Source organism: Strix aluco, chromosome 4, assembly GCF_031877795.1.
Source record: "Strix aluco isolate bStrAlu1 chromosome 4, bStrAlu1.hap1, whole genome shotgun sequence".
NCBI classification, from domain to species: Eukaryota; Metazoa; Chordata; class Aves; order Strigiformes; family Strigidae; genus Strix; species Strix aluco.
This window is the reverse complement of record NC_133934.1, coordinates 68508162-68528970: the sequence shown is the minus strand read 5'-3', so window position 1 is coordinate 68528970 and position 20809 is coordinate 68508162. Positions and strand designations below refer to the sequence as shown.

General features: G+C 39.7%; 1 protein-coding gene across 1 annotated transcript in view; it reads left to right on the top strand.

Moving 5' to 3' along the window:
• Nucleotides 1–1952: 1952 nt before the first annotated feature.
• Nucleotides 1953–20809, top strand: part of NDST4 (N-deacetylase and N-sulfotransferase 4) — a 108440-nt gene continuing 89583 nt past the window's right edge. The window contains exons 1-2 of the mRNA XM_074823553.1: nt 1953–2543; nt 18383–19626. Coding sequence (XP_074679654.1) covers nt 18646–19626 — 981 coding nt within the window. The 5' untranslated portion in view covers nt 1953–2543; nt 18383–18645. The remainder of the gene's footprint in view (nt 2544–18382; nt 19627–20809) is intronic.

Here is a 20809-nt window from a genome sequence, read left to right as displayed (position 1 = left end):
TCTTGCTACTACCCAAATGAGAGAGAAATGTACTGTCTTTTTCCCAAGGGTTGGTGTGCTCTTTTTGTTACATAAAGAGAGTTGGAGCAATTCTGCCAACTGATTTCCACGCATTTCTAATACGGGCAGACCCTGGCATAGTAAGTCACCTGATCCTCTACTTAAAATGAATTGCTAACAAAGCAAACAGATATTGAGGCAGCATGAATCAACAGCCATGCTTTTTCATGTTGAATTCATCTAGCATGGCACGCTCATAAACCAAGGATTTAAGTTCAAAGAGTGCCTTTAGCATTTGAATTAACATACACTCTCAACAGTATGTGTAACCACTTGGCCGCTGGCCCGCCCCAGGAACATCTGCAGCAGCAGCTTCAAAGGGGCAGACCGCTGCTCCCACCACATCTGGAGGCAGCCAAGAGCCATCCTGCAGCACACCCACACCCTGCAGCCAAACCATTCCATTCACAGGGATGTCTCCAGTACTTGAAGTACAGCTAGGACTCAAGTATATGAATAGAAAGAGGAACAAAACAACGGGGCCTTTTCTTTTTACACCACCAGATTACTAATAGGAAGCTCTCGCATTTTTTGTGGTTTTGGATCAATTGCATAGAAGTCTTCCTTATGTTGGGAAGAGACTCTCTCACTTGATTTGGAGGTTTTAGTTTACAGCCTGACTTAAGTTCTGATGTTCACACAGGATGCAAGGAGGCACCCACTCAGCACCCAGTTAGAGTGGGCACCCCACACCCAACCTTCACAATAGTCTTTGGAAAACAAAACCCAAATCCAGAGCCAGCCATAGGTGTAAGGCATTTTTAAAAGACCCCCAGTGAGTGCTTTGTAATTAGAAATTGCTGGAAATGACAAAGACTTACTCTGAATTTTAATTTTCCCTCAGTTTCTAATTTAGCCAGAAGGAATAAATTAGTCCCCAGTTAGGAATATCTACCATCTTTGAAACTTGGATATTCACAGAGAGCAAATAGCTCTTCATGTAGAAGGTCCCAGCTGAAGGATGGAAATGGTAAACTGCATGGAACACCATTTATTTACACTATTTTGGAAACACGAAAGGTTGAGCTGACCCTCCTATGATTCAAATCTGAGTTTACAGCGTCATTCATCATCTCAGAATGGGTTTGTTCCAGTCTCCTTGAACAAAACTATTTTCTCCTCACATTTGCTGCACAGAATTGGCTGAATTTCAATTCCAAGGTGTATCGTACAAAGAACAGTTTTGGAGTGAAAGGTGTCAAGCTGGCAAAAATTGAAAATTAGATTGGTATAAAATCTAATTTTTTTTAATATAGAAAGTGTTTACTTTTTCCTCTGTAATATAATTTAAAGACGTATAGCAAACATGTTTCTTGGCTATGGAGGTAGTTTTCATCTCTAGCTGGATGAGATAAAGGATTTTAATAAGAAATTATGCAACAAATAGGTAGAATGTGTTGCATACAGTGGAAAAATGCTTTGCACCTCTGAGCACCGCATGTTTGGTGCTATCCACCCAGAGGTGGTGTCAGGGAGATCATTTGTAACCAAATTGCTGGGCAGTCTCTGCTTAATTTTAGTCATACATTAAAAAAAAAAACCACCTTTTGTTGTACCAGGTGATCTTATCAGTGACCTAACAAGAGTAGGAACCAAAAAGTCTTCCAGTATTGGGATTTTCTTGAGACTCCTTTAGCATTTGAGTATGGTGAGGAGAGCAGGGGCTTAAGCATTTTCCTGCTGGAAAACGACTCTTTCAACTTTTCCTTTTTCCCAGGCTTTCAGTTGCAGGCTCCAGGTGTAAAATCAGAAGCTGAAAGTGGCATTTTCCTCCCGCATTTTGGGCGGGCGGGCAGGAGGGGAGGTGGTCCAACTGCACAATGACAGATTATGCAAATCCTCCTGGAGCATCTAATCAATCACAGCAGTGGGAGAGGAATGCAGCTCATCTCCGAATTAGCCTCTGTCGCCACGTCCTCGCGTGAAGCATCCCCCCTCGGTTGGAATGACATCAGAGCAGCTTCGAGTCCTTGAAAGTCTGGGGGTTGATTAGCTGGAGGAATTGGCCGCCTCTGCCAATCACCACCCTGCAAAGCCGCCTCAATACTCTTGTAGATATGAGGGAGAGGGAGGCTGACTACAGCAAACAGGAGGCACAGCAGCAGCACCGGCAGTAGTAACGGGAGCAGCTGGTATTCGGGTGATTAAATAGTTCTCGCAGCCTTTTTGCTGTAGCCTGGCTGCTCCCCGGTGTAATCCCCATGTCCAAGAAGGAAGCTGCATTTTTAACAGTGTGCTGAACAGAGGTTTGATTCATTCCAGCTGGCTGCTTGTTTTGAAAAGGACAGTCTGTGTATAAATGAGATGTGACTGTGCCGGTAGAGTTCAGTTACTGGGGCTGGAGCAAGAGGAACCTTCCCGGGATGCTGCTCAGACAACTGCTGTCAATTGAAAACTCTCCCTAGTTTACCTGGAGCCATGTGAAGAGATTTGAATAGCAGATGTCTCTTTCCTGCACACTAGGAAGAGAAATTCTTCTCTAGGTAAGCTATTGTTCAGCTTCTGCACATATTGCTGTGTTAACCTATACTTCTGGGTATATATTTGTATGACTATATAGACAGTGCCTGTACTCAGAAACAAGAAAACAGTTCCTGAGCAGGTATAAATATCCACACGGTGTGTAAAATGGTTTGGCTAGAACCTAATTATGTACAGTAAGTACTTCAGAAAGCTGCCTAGAGCCTGGCATTCAAAGAATTATTTGAAAGTTTGAGATAGTCTTTGCCATGTTTGCATGCAGGTGCCCTCAATGTAAACGGATCCACACCCTCCAAGGGGAACCAGTTGTCTGACTAAATATATGAAAGATTGCAGAAGTTAGAGCATGGAAAGTTATGTAAGAAAAAAAAAGAGAATAAAGGTTGCAATTCTTCTTTAGTCTACTCTATGTACTTTGCTTTGATTTGCTACCATCTAATAAAGTTAAGCAAAACTAGTGTATTAAAATGACAACGTGAAAGCTTTCCATGGATGTATAGTAAACATGCACTATTTAAAGTAAGAGTAATTGCCCTGTGAGGAAGCCAAGATCTGCAGATCTGATTTTTTCCAGCAGTTTGATATCAAAACAACATCCGTCAGCAACATTTTTTTTTAAAACAGCATGATCATTCATAGTGTGGAAACAAAGATCATTTCAGGTAGTAAGAAGCAAACTGAAGAAATCAGCGTTTGCTCTTCAGATCACTACAGAGTCAGAGCACAGCAGCAGCTCAGTGTTTTTATCTTACAGCTAACACCCTGGCTCCAAGTCACTGCTGCTGGGAATAAACACTCAAAGCAAAAATGTTTAGAGGTGAATAAGTCTCTTCCTACAAGCACTACACTAATGTAACCACACATACATACAAAACACACACTCATTAAAGTTTCCTTTTCCCCAGGAAATTTACCATACCATTTTTCACTAACTTCTGCAGCTCTTAATCACGTTGATTGGACCTTCCTTTCCTGTGAATAAATGCTGCAGAATCCAGCCTACCCCATGTACCAGGTTATTCTGTATTTTCTACCTCTCAATGTTATCAGAACAAAAGATAAAAATAAGTCATTTTCACCATGTTTCTTCAGTAGTTTTTAATTATGATCCTCCTGCTCTAAGATGTTCAACTTGTGGAATAATAGGAGAATCTCCTTGTTCATAAAGTTTGAATAGTTTGCAATGCTGCCAGGTGCTTCCCTGTCTTGCCCCATCATGTCTGTGTACTTTCATCATGCACATTTTACCATCAGACAAGCTGCACTGTCTGACTTGCTTTCTGAAATGCTGCTCTAAAGGGAGGGAGGAAATGCCAAGTCGCATTTAACTAAGGAAATCCTTGGCTTCCAGTTTTCTTCTGAACCTTATCAATTCAAATAATAAGATCTGCTCAATTAGATTAGATGTTCCTAATGGCATTGCTCTGTGCAGAAGTTTGTGTATTGGTTTTGTGCCATTTCCTCAGAACATGACCATTTTTTTGATTCATAATAAATGCTTAACGTCAGAAATCAAAGCAGGAGTATCTTAATGTCTTGTTGACACCACTTTTCTGTGAGGCTGGAAAAATGCTCCTCTAACTTTCATTTTATTGGAGTAAATCAAATCCAAAGGGTTAGGTTTAAGCACAGAGCAGGATGCTTGAGTGACTGATGACTTACACACATTTCAGTCTGAACACCCTGTTAACTCATATTATTAAGTTCTGGAAGTCCTATTAAAACTTTATGGATGTTTAGAGGTTGTGATATCTGTTATATTGCTCTTTGTAATGGCACTGATCAAACTCAGCTGATGTGGCAGCATGCAAGGAATCATGAGCTTCTCTAGAGTTCAACTATCATTCAGGAGGAGTGAGAGAAAAATATGCTAATACTAAAGATATATATATTTTTTTTTTAAGGTTTACAGTACAGGAATTATCTTGGAGGTATAATGAGATACTTTAAGGAAAACAGGACCCCATATTGCAAACCCAGGGCAACACTGATCAAAGAAAATGCTGATGAGTTACTAGTAGTTGTGACTGAGTTTTCAGTTAGATGAATAAAAAATTATATTTAACCATAATGTTACCAGAAAAAGATTTGTTTCTCATTTTATTTTTCTACAAGCAATAAGGGAAAGAGTATCATGATCTCTTACCAAAAAAAAAAAAAAAAGATAATTTCTGTTCCAAATCTGGTTTAACTCACAAACAATTTTGATTTGACTGCCTCTGTGACCATAGGGCTGGCTGAGCTTCAGCTGTGTGTATACACTGTTTGCTTCCATCAAGTGTTTGCTTTGCAAAGCTTTCATAATGCTTCAGCGTCTTAGGTGCATTGAGGAAACTGCTTTCCATACCTGCAAAATGGGCTTTTCTGAACAAAGCAAACCCTGGGCTAAGAGCAGCAAAGCATTTCAAGCTGAGGCCTAGGTGGCTGAAGGAAAAGATAACTCGGAATTGTGCAGAAAGCTGCAATTTCCCCAGCCTGTGGCATCATTTCAGGAACAGGGCATTGAGCTTAAGATGAGCCAAGGGCTCTCCACACTTTCCAAGGTGAGTGGAGCCTAGGTTTTAAACCATTTACAAAGATTAAGGAGTGCAGTGTAGCAGATCCCTTATTCTCAGGCCTGAGATGGAGTTGAGGACCATTAGAGCAGGTTGAGGGACTAGACTATGGGAGAAGGAGGGTCTCTGTGCTGGAAATTGCGTGGAGCACTAAGTTAAAGTGTCCTGTCTCACATTTTGAGAAAGGCTGAAGAATGCCCATATCACAGCAACAAGTCTACTTCTCCTATTGAGATGTTAAAGCAATGCCCCTCATGAAGTGTAAGCCACCCAAAAGATCACTAGATACAAATACAGAATTTATTTTCCATCTGTATCAACATTTAAATTAGAAAAATTGTTTGAGCTATGAAAAAAATCATGTGCTGGAAGAAAATGAAAACCATGCACGTCAATCCAAAACGTTTATTACATCTAGTGTCAGTAATAATTACAATGAAATCAGAGATTCTTCTGAAATTAACAGTTGCTATAGAAAACTAATGATATTTTATCTAAACAGTAATGCCACCAGAATCACATGGCAACAGCACAACAGTGTAGAAACCATGTCAGTATTTGATGAAGAAAACACATTGGTACCAGAAGTCATGTATTGTGATGAGATGATTTAGACTCAATTCTGAAAAGAGCAGAGAAGTATTTAAACCTTTTTTCCTTCCCTCTGGCTACAGGAAGGGTCACAACTGCTTTTCCCAAGTGCAGGCAAGTGGAGCAAATTAATCCTCACTCCTCTGCTGCAAGTATGGGTTTTGCAGAGCCAGAACAAATACAAAAGTAGAAGCCAGGGCAAGGTGGGCTTCTTTCAGGAGAAAAGCAGCAAAAAGAAAGGGGTTCTCTCTTCTTCCTTGGAAGCTGATGAAATAAGAATTGTATTTGGCTTACTTAGCTTGGCCAAGGAAAAAACCTGCTGAATCTCTGGGTTGCTTTTCACAACCTAGGGAAGTCTTTGTTTTCCCTGCTTCATGTCACATAGAGGCTACATGCTAAGACAAGATATTCTATAGCACATCCCCAAAACAGACAGTATAATGCAGATGGCAATTTAAAATCTGTGCACGTATATCTGCTGATGCGTTTGTCCCAGACCACAGTATAGCTACAGTTACAGGGTGCATGCTTTGGCACCCAAGGCTGCTGTTGCAGAATTCTGGCTAGAACAATCTTGAAACTTCAGAGTTAGTCCTTGTGCAGCCACGGGATGAGAGGAGCATCTGCTGTCCTGTCACAGACCACAAGAGCACTGAAAAATGCACACATAGCTAATGCTCTGCGCTGATGCATCTACAGCTATAGTTTTACTAATGGCTAAGTCTTAATCTCCCATACATATATATCATTATCAGAGACACGCAGCAGACAGAGTAATGTGAACGGGCTCTTCCCTGAGCAGAGCTGTGCGCAAAACTTATCCTCCTGAAGGACTATCCACAGCTACTTATTTCAACCCACACTCTGCCAGGCTTCCACTGAAAGGATTGCATTTAGCTTTTAGTGTATAAATAAGTGTTCTGATAAATAATTAATACTAGCTGCTGGCCATAAAAGAGGCGACTGTTTGGAAAGTTAAAACAGTCTGTCATGAAATATGCACCCACCTCTGTGTTCTAGTTTCAGGGGATGTTTTATCCAACATCCTTTCCTTTTGCATGGGACCATATTTTGCAAGGAGAAGGCCAGAGCTCGAGTTCAAAGAATACCCTGAGGCTCTGGAATTTATTCTGTCTCACCAGGATATTTATCACCCCCTAAACCACCAGGGGGGAGGGCAGGTGGTCAATGATTCACAGAGAAATTTTTGGAAAAGAGAGGAAAATGCAGTAGCATCTAGGCTTCTGGGTAAGATACAGAAATTACACTTACTGGTCACTCTTGATTTTAAAGCTCTCATAGCTTTTTTTTTAGTTTAAAGAAAAGCAGGGCCATCTGCCTTGATACTTTTGCCAGACTACCTGCACTCTACCTAAATAGCTGATATAATAGACTAGGGCATTTTTATTCATTGCTAGTCTGTAGACTGTATTTGTTGTGCCATTTTAAATGGTTTCACTGTTCTACCCCCATACAATTGCACTGTTAAGGGTGGAACCATGCAGACACACATAGTGTGCAGTCCCTTCCAGCACAGGGCACTGTACAAATTAGTAACTACTGTTAGCAGCTGAGGGTCCAGGTTTGTTTTGAATTGATAGACCTTAAGAAGGTGGGATGGTTGCTCTATCTCATTAGTAACAGAAAAGCAGCAATTCTGGAACAAATATGGACTGGGCAATGAGTAGATTGAGAGCAGCCCTGCAGAGAAGGACTTGGGGGTGTTGCTTGATGACAAGCTCAACATGACCCAGCAATGTGCACTCGCAGCCCTGAAAGCCAACTGTATCCTGGGCTGCATCAAGAGAAGTGTGGCCAGCAGGTCGAGGGAGGGGATTCTCCACCCCTACTCAGCTCTCGTGCAACCCCATGTGCAGTGGTGTGTCCAGCTCTGGGGTCCCCAATGTAAGGAGGACATGGACATGCTCGAGCGGATCCAGAGGAGGCCACGAAGATGATCAGGGGGCTGGAGCACCTCGCTTATGAGGACAGGCTGAGAGAGTTGGGGTTGTTCAGCCTGAAGAAGAGAAGGCTCCAGGGGCATCTTATAGTGGCCTTCCAGTACTTAAAGGGGGCTACAGGAAAGCTGGGGAGGGTCATTTTATCAGAGAGTGTAGGGATGGGACAAGGGGTAACCGTTTTAAACTGAAAGATGGTAGATTTAGATTAGCAATAAGGAATAAATTCTTTACTGTGAAGGTGGTGAGACACTGGCACAGGTTGCTCAGAGAAGTTGTGGCTGCCACCCCCCTTGGAAGTGTTCCAGGTCAGGTTGGACGGGACTTTGAGCACCCTGGTCTAGTGGAAGGTGTCCCTGCCCATGGCAGGGGGGTTGGAACCAGATGATCTTTATGGTCCCTTCCAACCCAAACCATTCTAGGATTCTATGATAAATTCATCTTCTAACACAACTTCAACTGAGTTTTGTTTCCTTATAATTTACTATTTCTAAATTACCTGTAGGAGTGCATGTTACTGTCATTTGTAACTGAAAAATCACAGTTAAGATCAGGAGATCTCTGTGATATATACTGTCTGCATGACAAGCAAAGCAAGCAGTGCATGCCTCAAAACACTTGACACTCTCAGACTCCCTTAAAATTAGCTTCATCAGCTTTGAAGTAAGCTCAACATGCCATCATGAATTAGTGGAAGTCATTTTGCATATTCAGATTTTTTTAACTGAAGTACCTCTGAAAAGTCTTTCTCCTACATGAAGAATATTTACATTCAGGCAGAAAATTAAATATCTATGTATATATTGTCTAAAACAGAACTTTATCAATTACATTGTGTCAACTAATGAGACATGATTTTTTGGCTTGTAAGCCCCTCCATAAACCAGAAAGCCAGGCTGGATTTCCTCTTCCAAGAGAAAACTGAGAGATGCATATTGGAAAACGGAGTATAGTTGTGCACCCAGTCCACAGGAGAGAATAGGAATGTAAAGAAAAATAATTCCAGCCTGGTGCAGGGGCAGTATGTTCAGAAAGATTTTGACAACCAGTTGGATATTTTTTTATTCCACACTCCCCTTTCAAAAATCAATTAATGCCTCAATAGTTCAATAAGCAGAGATTTTTTCATTAAAACAACAGGTTAATCAAAGCCTTGCTATTCTATCACATAGCTCTAATGGTATTAGTTCTAGTTCCAGTCTCTGAGCTTAGCGTGACTCAACAAAAAAAAATCCCTTGAATTCCCAAGTAGGACCCTTATCCTACTCATGGCATTTCTAAATTGAACTTTATCTAAACAAAACAAATAATAGATCTTTTGAAAGGAAACATTTGTTTATATTTTGAACCAAATGAAAAACAGTATCTATAGGTCACAGATGACACACCAGAAATCTCAAAAGAGATCTTTCACTTGACTGACAAAGTGGCTTCTCTCAGAGAAACCCCATAAAACAGTAGCAGACAAACACAAAAAAATGTAAGCACTGTATGAAGAATAAGAAAAAAAGAATCAAGCACTGCAAATACATTTGACTGCACATGAAAGTATGAATTTTGCACTGGCTTTCTTAAATGCACCATTTGCAATATCTATGCTATATACATTTGAATCAAACATGAATCCTCTTAGAATGTTTTACAGCTAATGCCCCTGTAAAGGTAGAAAAGGGTCTCTGTTGTTCCCACAACACAGAGAGGAAAAACTGAAGTACTGAAAAAAAAAAAAATCAGTGGTCTCCAGAGAACAATACATGAGTGTTGGTGACAGCAAGAGACAGAACTCAAAGTTTCAACTCCCTGCCTTATCTTCTCACCCCTAGGCATTTTTCGTCTAGATAGGCAAACAATACCCATCCAATAATTTCAAGAAAAAAAAAAAAGAAGTTGAATTTGTATTAATACATCTTCCATAAAATTTCCTCGGACTATCTGGTCTGCTTGGCAGTGTCTGAAATACTTAAATACATTCAAGTAAGATATAATCTGTTGGGTATTGTAGTATTTTTAGTACATAATGAAGTTTCTCTGTCTAGATTAATTTTACTGACAATGGTAATATGTGCAGCCGTAACTGGTTCCCACAAAATACTAATCTGCCCAGTTTTAAAGAACTGGTAATAAGACCCAGAATCTTCTGAAGAACTGCCTGGAACCTGGTCTAGGACTAAGACTCTATCTTAAGCAATTTAAATATATATGAAAAAGACAGGAGAAATATGATAAACTTGACTTCCTGCCCCCAAACTGTCATGTAATAAAGCTGGGATAAATGCAAGTATTTTATAAGCAAGGGAGAAGTGACTGTTTGAATTTTCCCCTTCAGAACACTGCTGTTTGGAAGTCCAAGAAGCACACGTACCCAACAAAAAAAAGAAGAGACATGTGGAGAGTCACCCTGTCTTCATTGACTTTGCTTGCCCTACTTTGCTTGAAAGCCATTACCACTATTTGCTGGCCAAGACCTGCCAGGTTGTCACCAGTGCTGATGGCTTAGGTGATGCTCTAGTCCACACACCTGCTCTGATCAGAGGTTGCTGGGACCACACTCACTCACGATGTATTCTACCCATTTTTCTACCAAATCCTCACAATAACAACAAAACCCTTCGGCCAACAAGAATGAAGATGGGGAGAGGGGACTCCAGTAGAATTTACTTAAAGAATATAGGGAAGGTAGTATAATGAGACTTAATGTACGCAGAGCTTGAAAACAGTCTCTGGCTGTCTGGAACCTGGCTTGAGTAAACTCAGAATAAACCTCTGTTTAAATTTCATGTGGTAAACATGCTGCTTTAAGGATTTAGGCCCAAAGTCTTTGTTGTCTGGGTTTAAATAGACTTCCTTTGCAGTAGTAATAGATCATTACTATGTGACAGCAGTAGTCTCTCTGAAATAAGTTAGTGGCCTTCTTTTAATTCCTAGCACAGATGTGACCACATCAGACTTTCTCACAACTAGTCCCTATGACAAGATACAGACACCACGAAACATGTTATCTTGGGAAATATATTGTCATTGATATAAAGGTTGATACATTACCTTGCATGGTGGCAAACATTTAGGTCCCATAAAAGCAATAAGAAAACAGAAAGCACAGGAAACTGTTGACTACTAAAAAAAGTATAAAGTCCAAAGAGTTTAGCTTCTAATAAGCTATACCAGAGCCTGTGACTATGTCTTGTAGGTAAAGGGCCTCTTCATTATAAAAGGAGCTTTTAAACCGTTCTGTGTAAGAAACCTCCAAAAAGTGAAGTTTCAATAGCTATCCAGAAAACCTGTAATCCTTGGTAAATTTTCAAAATAGAGACAGAAAATATGCAGTTATGTAGATACCAATAGAACTATAAAAAGATTTTTTTTTTGTCTTAGCTTTTTTTATACGACCAAACAGGGTATACAGAGTTTGACTATTGCATTGATTGACTTTAAGCCATTCTAGTTAGGCACCCATTATATTGCACAAATGTTGAATCTCAACTGAATTCACAACACAAATCATTCTATCGAAACTGGATAGCTAATTGACAGCCTTATAAAAGCAGAAAACAGTAACAGAATAGATGGACTGTAATAAAACATCTGATATAGCATCTCCCAAAAGTTTTATTTGAAAAGTTAAATGAATTCATATTGGCTTCCATTGAAGCATTAAACTATCAATTGAAAAGTGATGAAGAGCCATTAACCAAGCAAGATCAGAGATTTGTTGCATCAGGTCAGAGGGAATGTTTTGCAGGCTGCCTCAGGAAAACATGTGAAGCCTGCTTTTATTCACTGGTTTTACTGAAAAAAACTGGGGCAATCCTAGGATGTTCATTACACCTCCACTCTCCATTAATCCCACTGGGAAAGCCAAGCATCAACTCCAAGGACTCGATCCTGTAGTTCACACAACTTTGTACCATGGGAAACTCTGCTGGTTTTAGCCACATGATATTTCTGCCATGATATTTTGGCTCTGTCATCATGTAAGCTTCCAACATTCAGATCACCTCTCAAAAATGTTCTTTTCACCCTCGGTAGTTCAGTTACTTTTCTACAGATGTCATGAAAGTTGTAAAAATACCTATCTGTTGAAGGGCAAGAGCAAGTGGCTACTGCTTCCACCTCAGCCGTGGGTCTGCCACATGACCTTGGAAAAGTCAGGCCTGTACTCCGAAATAATGCAGTTTAGCTTTTTTGAATTATTGGTGACTTACTGGTGAAAAGCCATAGATCCTATTACCATCACTCAGGCAAGATGGACACATCGGAAATAGTATTGAGAAGATTTTTTTTTTTTTTTTTTTCAAATTTTAAGTCTCGCCACAAAGTTACCATGTTTTGCCTGATGACATCAAAATATTACGTATATATTGAAAAGTGATGTATTTTGATATCACTACACAACATTTTTGCCACATATGGAGCTGCGCAGAAGGCGTATGTGGTAATTAACACCTACCCATTGCAATGGTGACTAGAACTACCCTGCCAAGAAACAAGAAATATATATATATATATGGGTTCTCTCATCATGCATGGTCCTCCTGAGACTATTCTTAAATTATTACTGATTTCTAGGAGTTTCCACACCTAACACTCGAAAAAAATCAGCAGTCAGTGATTTCTGAGGAAGTACTACTACTTATATTCAAAACCTCTGACGTGTTAGAGACTGATAAATTGTGACAATTGGAGGAAATGTCACCGAAACATAATGGATGGGATATTTGTGTGTATTTCTGGGTGGTTAAAATGACTGTGGGATTGTTAGAAGTTAATGGATCAAAAGTGTTGGGGCTGAACATCAGGCAGCATTCACCAGAAGTGTGGTCTGGTTAAGTCTTGGAATAAATTTCTGCTGGAAGTTAAGCAACGTGCAATGTTACATATGGGCTGGAGAATCAAAGGCAGCAACAATTCTGTGAGGGAGGATTCGTAAGAAAGAACAATACCTTCCTTATAGTCTCATTAGTTCACATTTGTAAAAGCATCCCACTGATTCACATAGAATATCTTTGTGGGGGGTCTCATTAGGAGAGGTTATAGTTACCTGTGTAAAAGCATCAATAAGGAAAAAAAACACTTGGTGAGTCAGCAACTTGAGATCACATTAATTAATGAGAACAAAATGTCTGCTTACATGCTGTTATGACAGTAGATCTATCATATGTGTTCAAGAAAGTGGGGTTTGTGGCAGTCAGTGGTGGCTATCTGCACACCTTTGGAAGTATTAATGGAATACATAATAATTATTACAAGGTTTTCTCTAATCACAATCCCTTTAGTCAAAAGATGCGTAAAATACTGAAAATAAGGAAAACCACCCCATTAGTATGCCTCAAATCACACTTGACAATAGTACCCATGATAAAAACAGATCAACTTTGGTGGTCCTGGAGTGAGACAAACCATTAGCCTTGCATTAATTGTCTGCAGCATTCAGATGTTATCAGTTTATCAAGAGTGAAGAGTTTAGATTTCCTAAGTACCTTTAAACCATGGTCCCCAACTATCTTATATACATAGTAAGAGGTGGGGGTGTGTGCATATGCATACACGTGTGAGAATATGTTTATGTGTAAAACCTATCTCCAATTATGCCTTTAGCCACCTTTCCACCAGGAGGCCTTTTTTCTTCAAAGCTCCAAGTTCTGAAATCATCTGGAAAAGTTTAAAGCCAAAGAAAGCTAGAAGTCCAAAGGGTCAAATCGCTAGCTTCCAAGTATTGTTTCATTCATAAGATCATGCCAGCTTTCATTGAGCACACAAGTTGAGGCATTTCAAATACTTTGCTTTATATTCATTGATTATCAACTTCGACTTCTGGCATCATTTAGCTTTCTGGAATCACACAAGATTATACGTGCACTACAGACTGATCAAATTGCTGAAAATACTGAAAGATTGGTGTTTTAACTTACAGATGATTATGCACTGGAAACAAACAAAAGATGTAAAAGGGATGAGCAGCTTCTCCACTCAAAATATGAGAGAGTTAGAACGAAGTTAGAAGACCTGCAACAGCTTTTACCAGCTCAGAAGCTGTCCTTATCCTAGGTAAAGGGATTTTCTAAAACCTTATGGTAAGCTATGAGCAGCTGGCATCAACACCCCTCATGAGCAAGGCAACATTTATAAACACAAAACACATTGCAACTTTAAGCTTGAAAAAGAAGAAAGTTACTTTCAAGAAGCACACAAGTTTCATGAGTTTAGTAAAAAAGTCTCTTGGAAACTTCTGGGGAAAAAAAAAAAAGCTGTTTTTTCCTCTGCAGTGAATAGAAACCCTGAACTTTTGCTAATGGTCAACAGGAGTAATTTTTCACTCAAATCAGTTTTCTTGTTTCTGTATTGAATGAGCAGTCATATGGAAGGAGTAGAAAGTAGGCATCATGGATCATTGGGCTGCTAATAAATGACAGAAGTCCTACAAGCTTAGAAAAGAAGGAAAAAGAGGAAAGAGTTTACATTAATTTTTTAGCCTAAAGGGAACTTTTACATATAGAAAATAAAGCCATTCTGACTTCTCATTTATGCTGGAATAAGATGAGAGGAAACCTCTGGCCTGCCTCCAGATGAATTACCTGTAGATCTTTCCATACAGTCTTGCACTCTGGTACAGACAGGAGACTAGAAATGATCATATTGCAGTGATACAACCAGTGTCCTGCTCCTCTACTCAGCGCTGTGACCAGTGACACACTCTTAACCTGCTGCGGGTGGGACATCTGTTAGCTCCATCCATAAGGTGGATAAACACAACTGTTTGCTTAACATCACTATCTCTGCTTTCCACAGACTGAGCTAGATCAGAGGTGCTTCGCCTACCTACAAGGCGAGGCAAGGAAAGGAGTAGAGCTTAAAGCAGACCTGTGAGGGAGGGTTCACCTAGCCCTTGGGTCAAACACTTGCCACAGGCCTCCTCCAAGGCAAGGACAGGCTGCTCACTTACCACTTATTCCTCCTCATGGATGATGGAAGGCAGCAACTCTCACTCTTAATGGGGTTTTCTCTATTTACCCAGGCAATAACTTAATTATTTCTGCTATCCCTCATTAGCAATTAACAGCTACCTTTGCAATATGTAACTACCTTCTGCAATGTCTGTATTCCCCCCGCTGATTAGATGTGCCTAATTTGGTCAAGATGCTTGTTAAATCACTAAGCTCTGCGAGAAGGTCTACATATAGTAACTGGACCATGAGAGAATCAGCTTTAATTCCTGATGCAATGTTAACACATGGTCTTAATAAGAGGCTGTTTCTCTTCAGTATTGTGCTATCGGTTTTAAATAGTTGAGTCCTAATCTCCCAATCAATCATCTTCAAAATCAGTATGCTTTAATCATCAATCAAATGCATTTTTATGGGGAAGCAGGAAGTATTGTTTAGCAGGGAGGCAACAATTTTTAAAGCTCTGTTTTTCTTTGCCTGCCTGAATTAAAGAAAAATTACAGTTCCTGCAGACAGCTATGGCATCACAACAGAGTTATATTGCAGAGTTCTGCACTTTCTGGGAAGAGGCCTCATGTCTAGGAAGTCAGCTGAATGCACGATTGAAGAGCTACTGAAGAACCAACTATGGATGAATGTAATCTGATCCAATGTACCCAGTTTTGGGCTTTACTCCTGAAGAATCAATGAATGCTGACTAGTGACCATAGGAACACAGGACCTCAAACACCAGTTTCTAAAATGAAACTGCATTAGTAATGCTAATTATGAAATATGGCCTATTTTCATGTTTTTCAAATTAATATAGCAGAGAAATACTCCAAAGATGTTTGAATTTCTGAGCAAATAAAAAGCTGTTGAACTTTAAGGGGGAAGTTTCAAAGGCACAAATGGCACTTAACTTCCAATTATGCCTTGGAAAATGTCCCACTAATGGCTAATATAGCTGATTTATTTTCATAAACTTTAATTACTTCACACTATTTTTTTTACTGAACAGTATCATCAGTTCAATAGAGAACTTCAGACACAACGCGCAAACTAGAAAGATCTGCTCCAATGCCAGGTTTCCATATGCAAGTTTAAATTCCTTATTAATTCTAATATTTAGACATCTAGACAAGTGTGAATACTTTTACTTGTTATAACATCTGCATACAACAGATGTACTAGTTTATATTAAATCTGATTGCTAATATTTTAACTTGAAGAGATTTTACCGATGTCATGTGGATCAAATAATTTGGGATGAAGACCATATTTTTGTTTTGGCTAGTATAAAGTCAGGGGCTTCTCATATTTGTAGTAATACAAGCAATAGTAGCAGCAAAGATCTGGCTTATTGCAGTACCAGTACTTGGGAGATCCAGCAGAACAGGCAGTGAGGAAAAAATGTGTAATTTTAGGTCTCCTTGCATGCTATTCCCTTGTGCTCTAGGTGTAGGCTGAGACATTTGATAAGTATTCAGTGTGATTTAGTGGCAGATTTTTTAGAGCAGAAGTCGTGTTTTGTATTTATTTTTGAACAGAAGAGTCTTAATTAAGATCTTTTACCTGCCCTGAGGATTTCCAAGACCCTTCTGGAAAGAGCCTGCCTGCAGGCAGGGTTGTCTGCTCTGAGTCGAGGTGAGAGCAGGTACTGTCTGCTAAAAAGCAAGAAGATATTGCCCTCTAGTGCTGAAAGCAAGCAGAGGATGCAGAGTCCAAGAGGGGTTTTAAATTATTGTTTTCAAGGTACCCGTCTGTCTCATGCTAACAAAACTAAGGCTTGTTGCAATTAGCTGTTTTGTGGGCAGACTATGCACCCAGCGAGACTGCTGTTCCCACGGAGAGCAATTCTCCTCATCCGATCAACCCTCAGAGTCAGGCTGAGCAACTCATCAACGTCACCAAAACTGGAATACAGCCTCCCAGAGGATGCTTCACTTGATCCAGTTTTATCTTTTGATAAAATCTTAATTGGAGGTGTAATAAGAAGCAAGATCCTGGCAAGCAAACAGAACTGCAGAACAAGGGAAGCACCAGAAGGGGGGTAAATACTCTTACAATTATCAGGATTATTTTAATTTCCAAGTGATAGCTGTGATTTCTTTTGTATTTCTTCTCTCATACATAAGACAATACTAAATACAAAACATTTTTCTCATTTCTGTTCACTTCTGTCCGTGGATAAACTACCCACCTTGCTCCCCTTTTGGCCAATTGCTGCGTGACATGCAGTAGGGTCGCTGATGGAGTAGCCCACAATACAGGGGTACGAATCTCCTAGCAAGCTTCTAGCTGAAAAGGGTAAAGCAGATAAAAAACCTGAACCTGACAAAGTCACAAATGGTCTCAGCAACAACTCCCTCTCTCTAAACTGTGAGAGCAGCAACAAGCCTCTCATGAGCAAGTAGACTATTAATTCACCATTACTTCAACATTCTCTTCATTTCTTGGTAAGCTCCCAAAAGCAGTCAAGTACTCTAATATTAGAGTGGTATATGAGCCATTTAAAGCAAAATTAAAACTTTTAACTTTCATTTTTAAGCTCCTGAACTGAGACAATCAAAAGGTTCCTTAGAACTTCATGCCAGAGTTATAAAATATACTGCTAGACAAATTTCTTCAGTACCTTTCTTACAAGCATTTTCCAGTTTTAGTTATAAAGCTTAAGATGAAGAAATAGTTTTTGGAATGAAACTGAAAAGTGTAATCTGAGTTAATGGAGGAGGACACATCAACTGACAAGTATCTGCCTGAAATGAGTGTTTCTTCCTTGTAGCTCAAAAATTATCCATTGTTTACAGTCTCATTATTCCAATAGGTTAACTATATAAATAGTTCACAAATATGTCAATTCTTATTTAAATCCATAGAGCAGCATGGGCTATTTATTTAGTTAGTTTTAACTGCCTCTGAGTTACATGGTTTATTGTTACCAATGGTAATTTTTCATTAATTTAGGTAGAACTACCAGGAATTGCACAAGTGCTTCAGAGCTGGCCTGGCAGTCAGGTTTAAGGACCTTGTACTTCAGCCATACAGCACAGCAGGGACAGACTGAAGGCCCAGTCCTTTAGCTGGAGGTGTCATGGCCCAGGGCACACGCCTACATGCCCACCCAACACTCACCGAACAACTCCTTCATGGTACTTTCCATGTTACATACCACCTCCCTTTCATGCCTGATGGTGGTAGAGGTATGCACATCTGTACCCTGCAGTTTTAGTAGCCTACTCATTCACTTGGAAAATCCACGCACAATCTTCATCATTCCAGACAGTCCTTAAACAGACTGTAAAGTACTGATGACTTCAAGTACAGAATGGAAACTGGAAAGAAAAGTCTTTCCTAAAAGTTCTCTCATGTCTTTCACTTTGGTTCCATTAGTTTCCCAGTCCAACACAGAATTTGTCAACCTGAAGCTACATAAGTATTTTGAAAGGGGTAACATGGACCATGGCTGAATATTTAACAAACTTTTACTTTGTCCTAATTTTGTCCTACAGTCTTCAGTCGTTCTCATCTGTAATAGCAGTGAACCATTTTAGATAATAAATGTCCATAAGAGATACACGTCCTCAAAAATTTATGTTTAGATTTTATTTTTATACTCTAAGAATATGGGAGAGCTGTTTAATGCAGCTTATCTTAATACATCAAGAAAGCAAGTGACACTGAGTGCTCCTTGAACTGTTCATAAACTTCCCTCTTAACTCAGATTACCAGTATCAATCACTGTCTTTATTAACATGTGTTTTTAATTGCTTTATGGATTTTAGTTTATTTACTCTTCTTTTACTTCTTGTTGCAGATAATGTTAAGAGTCCTCTTCATTGATTATTGGCAGCTGCTGCATTCTGAGAAAACCTCTTTCAATTTAGCTTTCCAGATCCTTTGACTTCCCACTCCAACAACTTTATAACCTCCCTAACAGCTTCATAAATGCACTGCAATGGTCACATGAACATCTTGGGAGGGGAATCGGCACCTCTGCATCTCCTCATTCCTATGGCACTCTAGGAAGAGGGAACCAAAAAGCAGCAAGTCCAACAGAATTTGGAAGTCCTGCGAAAGATGAATCTAATCGTGAAGCTCCGCAGAAGTTTCAGAACACTGGTCATTCTCCTGGCAACCTTCTGCTTGGCGAGTATCATCATTTCTGCCTATTACCTCTACACTGGGTACAAGCAGGAAATGGCCCTCGTGGAAACCACCGGAGAAGCGGAGTGTGAAGACCTGAAGATTCTACCATACAGGTCCGTGGAGCTGAAAACGGCTAAGCCCATTGATCCATCTAAAACTGATCCCACTGTCCTCCTGTTTGTGGAAAGCCAGTACTCCCAGCTGGGGCAAGACATCATAGCCATCCTTGAGTCCAGCAGATTTCAGTACCACATGGTCATCGCGCCAGCTAAGGGGGATATTCCCCCTCTCACAGACAATGGAAGAGGAAAATACACGGTTGTTATATATGAGAATATTTTAAAGTATGTATCCATGGACTCATGGAATAGAGAGCTTCTGGAAAAATACTGTGTGGAATACAGTGTTAGCATAATTGGTTTTCATAAAGCCAACGAGAACAGTTCCCCAAGTACAAAACTGAAAGGTTTACCATTACATCTTTACAATAATGTAGCCCTCAAAGACTGTGTAGTAAACCCTCAGTCTCCCCTGCTGCGCATTACAAAAGCACCAAGGGTTGAGAAAGGTCCACTGCCTGGTGAAGACTGGTCAGTTTTCCAGTTTAACCATTCCACCTATCAACCTGTGCTTTTAACTGAACTGCAGACCTCCAGACCACCCCCCGTGGCATTGCCAAAGGCTGCTCTGTATGCAACTGTCATCCAAGACTTAGGGCTTCATGATGGGATTCAAAGAGTCCTTTTTGGAAACAACCTGACCTTCTGGTTGCACAAACTGATCTTTATTGATGCTATCTCTTTCCTGTCGGGGAAAAAGCTCACACTGTCTTTGGATAGGTACATTCTGGTTGACATAGATGACATCTTTGTTGGGAAGGAAGGAACGAGGATGAATATCAAAGATGTGAAGGTAAGGCAAGGATTGGGGGATACCATCCCAAATACATGTATGTGCGGATGTATCAAAATGTATTAAAAAGAGACAAAGCTTGTAAAAGCTGGCAAGCTCCATTTCCTAGTAAAGGCTGAAAGTACACAAGTGTAGCTAACAGATACAGAAGCTGTATCCTGAAATTACTTTAAAAGTCTGTTTACCCACATACATACACAGAGATGCATTCAGGTATGTTGATACATATAGATGGCCTCATACAGTAATGCATATAGCGACTGTACTGGCTGCCTCTTGCTTATATAGGTTCTGCTCAAGGGCTTCACCCAGAGCACCCAGGTAACAAAGGAGACTTTTTATACCTCACATTACAGAGATCTTTCTTTAGATAAAAGGATTTCTGTTTCTGGAGCAAGTTCGCTGCTAAGATATCTAATTTTTTGATAACAACACATGTTTTACACTGCATTAAGTTTTTTTTCCCTATGGGCATACAGACATACACATGTATATATGTCTGTCTTATAAATATATAAGACAATTTATAGGAATTTTTTGTATCTTTCTTTCACTGTTTCTGAAAAGTAGACAGAACAATAGAAGATGGTTGCCTTTTTAAATCTCATGTAACTATCACTATATTTAAAAAGTCCCATTTTTACTTACAAGAGTTGGCAGGGTAGTTTTCATTATCAGGCAGGCATTTAAAGTTACCAGGGACAGGATGGAAGCATAGCCTACACTTTAGCAAATGACATAACCATCTGATATGGTGAAAAGCCCACAGACTATTATTTGGGGTCTCTTTTATTCTTATTTTTGTAGTCTGTAGTATCCAGGGACACCATTAGATTTGTTCAGAGTAATTTTCAAAGATGCATGCAACTTGGAAAAAAATACACAGAACTCAATAGCATGACAGTTATTTCCTTGCAATTTTCCACATGTGGGAATCATCATATTCAGAGATTAATTGAAGTTACTAAGCATACATCATCACATTCTCAAGCCTTTATTCTAGAGCTTTTTTTCCTGTAAATATCCCAGTGCTTTCATGACAAATAAGCAATCCTTTTGTTTTTAAACATGAATTTCTATTTTGTTTCTTAATTCTTATTTCCATTTCTACAACTTCTATATTCATCTGCCTCCTCATCCAGATCATTAGGAGAGGTATTGAAATACCCAGCAAAAGCAGTAG